Source organism: Benincasa hispida, chromosome 12, assembly GCF_009727055.1.
Source record: "Benincasa hispida cultivar B227 chromosome 12, ASM972705v1, whole genome shotgun sequence".
NCBI classification, from domain to species: Eukaryota; Viridiplantae; Streptophyta; class Magnoliopsida; order Cucurbitales; family Cucurbitaceae; genus Benincasa; species Benincasa hispida.
Window position 1 is genome coordinate 874332 of NC_052360.1, and position 6997 is coordinate 881328.

Consider the following 6997-nt stretch of genomic DNA (forward strand, 5'->3'; position numbering starts at 1 on the left):
TAATTGTGTTCATTGTTATTTAACAATGGAAACAATAAATACCCAAAATGAATTTAACTCAATTGACATAGTGTTTTATACTGTCACTTACTAGTTGGGTATAGTTGAATGTTGGAATTTGTTTTCTTAGTCTCTTCTTTGAAGAAACACTTTAAATTTGTATATCTAGTAGTTATTAGAGAACATATAGTTTGTTTATCCAAAATTTGCAACAATTATTGATATAGCACGTTGTCTCACATATATTTATATGGAATTTATGTTTGTTTTCTTCTAATTTTTAATAAGGAAAAATTCTTTTTAATTTTAAAAAACGAAAAAAAAAAATGGTTACCAAATACCACTTCAACTTTATGACTTGAGAAATGGCCACGTCATGGGCAACTTGTGGTTATATGAATTTCCCACTTGGCTTATTGATGCTGCCAGGTTGGAACCTCTTGTACCCATACACTCTCAATATTGTTCATTAATGCATATTTCCTAAGTTTCAAAATAAAAAGAAGAAAAATTAAAAAAAAAGCTGTAACGTTAAGAATACTCTTTTCTCCTTTAAATAGAAAGCGAATGATCACTATTAATTGCATAATATTTCAGCTATGAATCTCCAACGACAATTTGAGGTAACCTTAAGAACACAGGTATTTTCTAATTTTTTTTTAATTTCAACTCGAATTTTTTCTTTAGTATTATGATGATTTAAACATCTTTCTATTAGAAAAGAGATTTATATGTTTATTGTAACTTTTCATATGTATAAAGTAAGGTTAGTGGTTGTTTATTTAGTTCTCAACAAAAAGATTGCAACAATCTCTTGGAAGTAATGGTAAGAAATAAGTAAATATTAATTAAATTAAATTAAAATATCACTTTTGAAAGTAGTACAAAGGATAGTTTAATTGATATCTAAAAGGAATTGAAAATATATAGAATGTCTACTTATGTGTTTTCTTTTTTTAAAAAAAAAACAAACAAAATGATAAGGGATTTAAGTTTTTTTTTTCCCTGTTATTGGAATAATTTAAACCAATAAAATTACTATTTTCTTACATAATTCCGCCAACAAAAATTCACTAAATTCATTTAATTCAATAAATTTTAAAACAAATTCTAACATATCTAAATATTCAAATGAAAAAAAAATGTTTCCTTAATAAAAGTTTCTTTCTTTTTTTTTTTCACTTTTCAGTAAAACCTAGAGCTTGATTTTATCCAATAAAAGAAAAGAAAAAGAAGCCATTATCTTATCGTACGATCAGAAGCCAATGTCGCAATTCGACTGCATACACGTGGACGGCCCAAAGCAGACCCAAATTCTTGATCTCTCTCTCACTCGAAAGGTAACTTTTTTTTTCAAAGAAAAAAAAAAGATACTTTTTTACTCTGCATTTTTTGTGTATTTTGTTTCTAAAGTTCTAAAGAATTTCATAAATTATTATTTTAAATGTTAAACATGACATTTTAAATAAATAATAATTAAAGAAGAAAAGAAAATGAGGGTGGAGAGAGGAGAGAATTAAATTAATTATTATTTTTAAGTTAGAATATAATGTCTACATTTAAAATAATAATAATAATATATATTTCAAATTTAAGAACAAAAAATACTGATCGCTAAAAATTTACCTACTAAATGCACCCATTATTGAAAACACAAAGAACTACAAAGATAGTGTTTTTTTTTTTTTTATGTAAAGTACAATTTTGATCCACGAATTTTTAAGCTTATGTCCGTTAGATCATTGAACTTTTAATTTTGTGTCAATTATATATTAAAAAGTTCAAGATATCAAATAAAATTACGAATTTTTAGTTCTGTATTGAATAAATCTCAAAATTCTCATTCAACTTGCTTCCCCATGAGTTATTTGAACTTTAAAATGAAGGTAGTCAAGTCTCAACTTAATTGAATCTTGATCCAATGAGAACAAGCCCATGGACTAGGTCAGAACATTACTATTTAAGGTTGGGCCGGTCTGGCCCAAACTATGATTGAGCCCAGAAAATCAAGTTTAGGACTTGATTGAGCCCAAACCTTAGCTCAAGCTTAGGCTTGGCTTGGCCCAAGCCTCGGACCCAATGATGATGCTTATGGGTGAAGACAAAAAAATCAAGTCCATTAGAGAAACTTCTCTTATATTTGGAGAAGCACTCCCAATTTAGGTTTCTTTTCTTTCTTTTTTTTCTTTTTTTTTTAAACATAGATGGGAATCGAACTTCTGACCTCTAAATTAATAGTTCATAATTGATATAAGTTGAAGTATGTTTATTTTGCCCCAATATAGTTATTTAGATAATCTTCTTATTTAGCTTCACATTATGATTTATGTATGTTTGAAAGTTTAGGTCATTTGATAATTTATTTGAGTCTCGTTTGATTTAATAATTTAGTTTTTGTAAGCAAGCTTATAAACATTGTTTACACTTATAAACTTTTATATTTTATTATCTACATTTTACTAGTGTTTTAAAAAAAACCAAGCAAAGTTTTAAAAACTAAAAAGTAGGTTGAAAATTTTTATTGTTTGTTTTTAGAATTCGATTAAGGAGGAATTTCAACTGTTTATTTTAATTAAGGTGAAAACCATGATTTAAAAATTGAGATAAAACAAGCATAAATATTAAAAATATTGTAATGGATGTTTGATCCAGAAGAGAAGGAAGATATTTTGTAAAGAAAAATTAAAAACAAAATCGTTATCAAACAAGTCCAAATTTCAAAAACATAAACTGAACCAAAATTATTATCAAACAAATCCTTCGTCTTTAGTTTTCTGCTTTTAAAATCCTATTTTTGTTCTCCCTCTCCCCTAGTTTTCAATTTTTTAAAGAAACGTTTGAATTTTTAACCAAATTTCAGATAAGCACAAGATTTTATTAAAAAAAAAAGTGTGGAACTAATATTTACTTTTATAAAAACTATGTTCAATAATCTTTTTGTTTTTTGTTTTTCATTTTTGGTTTTGAAAAATTAAATATATTTTCTTTCATGTTTTACAATAATTAAATAGTTGAATTCTTAATCAAATTCTAAAAACAAAAACTACTATTTTTTCTTTAAAATTTTGCTTGATTTCTTATAACATTAGTAAAAACTAAAAAGTAGAAAAAATAGCAAAAAATTCAAAGACGAAATCAGTGTTTATAGACTTAATTTTAAAAAACTAACCATTCAAAACCTATGAGTTTTTATGCAACTTCTTTTACACATTTTCATAATCCAAGACAATTTTGAGAACCTATATATATATATATATATTTGAAGTTTGGCTTTAAATTGAAATATTTCCTTATAAAATATTCAATTCTAAATCAATTGCGAAAAAAAGCACAATTTTCTAAAGGGGAAGGGTCATATAATGAAACCTTAAATTTTTGTAATAATTATGAGTGATTTGTTAATTATTGTTTAGGGTTAATTGAAAAAAAAAAGGAAAGAGGGGTCCTTTTGAAAATATTTAGTTAAATAGGGTGGTTTCTTTGTTTTTATTAGATTGGATGCCTTAAGGAGACGTGCCCTTGGTTCTTTTTTTCAATTTTTTTTACTGGCCCGTTAAAGGAGTTTTCCAAATTCTCTGTTTTTTCTTTCTTTGTTTTTAATTTGTCTGTCTTATATCTATTCTTTCTTTTAACTTTTTTTCCCCCCTTTTATAGTCTTATTTCCAATGTATCTTTCTTACTTCTTCTCCCTCCTTCTTTTTCTTTTAATATTTTCTTTGTTTTATTTATATTTTTTCAACATAATTTATTTATATTTTAAAAAACTAAATTTAGAATTAATGCTTAAAAAAAGTTTTTGAGTTGTTTTTAATGTAATTTTTTTTCCTTTTCTCGGTCTGTACTTTTCTTCAACTCGAGTTTTGAATTTAGGTAATACTTTGTTTGTTAAATTCAATTTTTTTTTTTTTAAAAAAAAAATTTGTTTGATTATTTTTTTTAACTTTTAGGTGTGGAATATTCCTTTTTTAATTAGAAAGTAGTCAAGTCTATATCATTTTCTTTCTTTCTTTTTAGATGTTTCATGTTATATATATTTATCATTTTGAGTTTATTTAGTTTGATTAGTTATTTTTTTTTCATAATAGTTTATGATAATTTATAATAGTTCAGACTAATCTAGTATCAAGACGTTAGAGAGAGAAGAAAAATAGTAAACTTTGGATGTATTCTTCGGACTGGCGAACTAGATTATCTAAATCACACTCTTGTCCTAAGAAGTCAGCCAATAAATTTTGGCACCGTTAATTAATTAACCACAATTATAATTAATTTTAGTCAATTAATTGTAGTTATAGTCAATTAATTTAATATATCATGGATAAAATCATTGTAGTTTTAGTCTATAATTATAGAAGTTTGTACTTTATATTTGAATTAATTATAATTGAGTAGCCGTCTTAGCCATCTTAACCTTTAAATCATGGAGAAAAAATTAACTAACCTAAACTAAATAAACCCAAAATAATAAATATAACATGAAACATCTCAAAAAAAAAAAAAAGAAAATGATTTCGAAATCTTTGATTTTACTAATTTATAATAAAAAAAAAAGTATATTTCACATTTAAAAGTTAAAAATAATCAAACAAAAATATAAAAAAAATGATTGAATTTAACAAACAAAGTATTATCCGAACTTAGTTATATAAGTCATAAATTACGATTTCAAAAGCCATTGATTGGATCTTTTTTATGTCAGTTGAATAAAAATAGTAATAAGAAAAGAAAAGAGTGATAATATATTTTGAATTTGATCATAGCTTCAAGTTGGGCTGAGTATTTGAGTGATATCTAAAGGTGGGAGCAGAATTTATAGGCACATTCATCCTCATATTTGCTGCAACTGCTGCACCCATCATCAACCAAAAGTACAACGCTGCCATATCACTGATCGGAAACGCCGCATGCGCCGGCCTAGCAGCAATGATCGTAATTATCTCGACAAAACACATCTCCGGCGGCCACCTCAACCCTTCGCTAACCATCGCCTTGGCTGTCGTCCGCCACTTCCCTTGGGCCCGTGTCCCCGCCTACATCGTCGCCCAGGTCTCTGCTTCCATCTGTGCCTCCTTCGCTCTTAAAGGAGTTTTTCACCCTTTCATGTCCGGCGGCGTTACCGTCCCCTCCGTTGGCACTGGCCAAGCCTTTGCTCTCGAATTCCTCATCACTTTCAATCTCTTGTTTGTTGTCACTGCCATTGCTACTGATGCTCGAGCCGTAAGAAAAAAAAATCATCTTTTTTTAACTTTAAGCCTTTTCTTACGATAATAATAACATTTGATTGTCGTAGGTTGGAGAGTTGGCCGGAATTGCAGTCGGAGCTACGGTGGTGCTCAACATTCTTATCGCTGGGTCAATATTTCTAATTTTATGTTCTTTCTTGCTTCTAATGAACATGTTTGATAGTCATTTAAAAATGGTTAAAAATATTATTGTTGCATTTAAATTAACTATAAAACATGTCTTTAATCATTGAAATTTAAATGAGTTTAGAAGTGTAGAATCAAATATTAAATTAATTTTAAACGATTAGATGATGTATCTTAAAATGATTTTGGATTGCTATTACATTCTAAAATTTTCTTTTATATATAAAAATTAAGAAAAAATGAGAGCAAAAATTAAAACCTTAAGAAAAGGGAAAAGGGTTATAGCTTACTTCCCTTAAGTTAAGGGCTTGATTGGATTTACATTCTAAATGTTTAACACTTTTTTTTACTTAAAAACACTAATTTAAACACTTAGAAAATCAATCCAAACACACGCTAACATTTATATTATGTGTTAACTTGGTTAAAAATGCTACAAAAATCAGATCCCTAGTATATAAAGAGTAAGAAATTATAAGATCTTCTAAACTTAACTGGGTAAATGAAATCCTTAGACTGCTATGTATGGTCGGAGAGATGATTATTGATAAACAAATACTATTTGAAATACTTTGTTCGAGGAAAATTATTAATGTTTTGAGTGAACCAAAAAACCAGTTAAAGTGGACAATATATCGTAACATCGTAAAAATTCATTATTCTCATGGACGACATATAACAGGTCATCCACTGGTGGTTCAATGAACCCAGTGAGGACTTTAGGCCCTGCCGTGGCCGCCGGAAATTACAGAGAACTTTGGTTGTACATGGTGGCTCCTACACTTGGGGCAATTGTCGGCGCCAAAACCTACACCCTCGTGAAGCAGAAAGACGATGAAATGGATGTTCCATCAGAGGTGAGCAACTTCCGTCGATGAAAATGGGTGGTCGATGTATTTGTATTTAAATGTTGTGTATTATGATAATTAGTTTTGAAATGATAGATATATGTTAGACAGAATGAATTCATCATACATTTATGGGTTGAGTCTCACTTAACTTCAATGCATTTAAATATTATGATATAACAAAGTCATTTTAGTTCTCAAAAAGGTTATTGCTCCTTAATAGGCTTATGTTTAAATCCTTCTATATGTGATTGTTTTTTTTCTTCTTTTTTTTACTATTATATTGACCATGACAACGCCTTTAAATGTACGGTAAATTAAAAAAAAAACAATTATATGAATTACCATTTAGTGGTATACTAAATTAAAATATATTGACTAAATATTTTTGTAAGATTAAATTACAAGTTTAGGCTTTAAATTTTAAAACTTGTTTTTTTTTTTTTGTCCCTTTTTAATGAACTTCAAAAAGTCTAAGCTTAAACTTTAAATTTGTGTATACTAAATCTTAAACTTTCAGTTTAGTCTCCAAGAAGTTTCTTAAATATCAATTTTGTATTTAAAAAAGTAATGGGTCCTTAGATATTCTATAGTTAATTCACAAACCTAAATTTCATTAGAAATAAATTTAATCTTATATCTAATAAATCAATTAATTTATCTTCTTTAAAAAATTTATAAATGTCAAGAATGTATTAGACATGAAACTGAAAGCCAGAGGTTTACACATTTTTAAAGACGTTCAATGATCCACAAGACACAAAATTACACTATAAAAAA

The 6997-nt window shown here is 27.3% G+C and overlaps 1 protein-coding gene across 2 annotated transcripts; it reads left to right on the plus strand.

Annotated features, from left to right (window-relative positions):
- Nucleotides 1-487: 487 nt before the first annotated feature.
- On the plus strand, nt 488-6421 carry LOC120092731 (probable aquaporin NIP5-1). 2 transcript variants are annotated; one of them, XM_039050893.1, is made up of 5 exons: nt 488-641; nt 1190-1340; nt 4798-5217; nt 5291-5352; nt 6052-6421. In XM_039050893.1, exons 2-5 carry the CDS (start codon nt 1266-1268, stop codon nt 6245-6247), a joined length of 753 nt encoding a protein of 250 aa, XP_038906821.1. In that variant the 5' UTR covers nt 488-641; nt 1190-1265; the 3' UTR covers nt 6248-6421. The 2 variants fall into 2 exon arrangements, with proteins under 2 accessions (XP_038906821.1, XP_038906822.1); XM_039050894.1 differs by having other exon boundaries at nt 491-623.
- The last annotated feature ends 576 nt before the right edge of the window (nt 6422-6997 follow it).

Bases quoted from the DNA above. Each gene is read 5' to 3' on its own strand.
- LOC120092731 (XM_039050893.1), top strand. From the start codon at position 1,266: ATGTCGCAATTCGACTGCATACACGTGGACGGCCCAAAGCAGACCCAA. The intron at 1,341-4,797 runs GTAACTTTTTTT...TGATATCTAAAG, and splicing joins ATCTCTCTCTCACTCGAAAG to GTGGGAGCAGAATTTATAGG. The intron at 5,353-6,051 runs GTCAATATTTCT...GACATATAACAG, and splicing joins CTCAACATTCTTATCGCTGG to GTCATCCACTGGTGGTTCAA.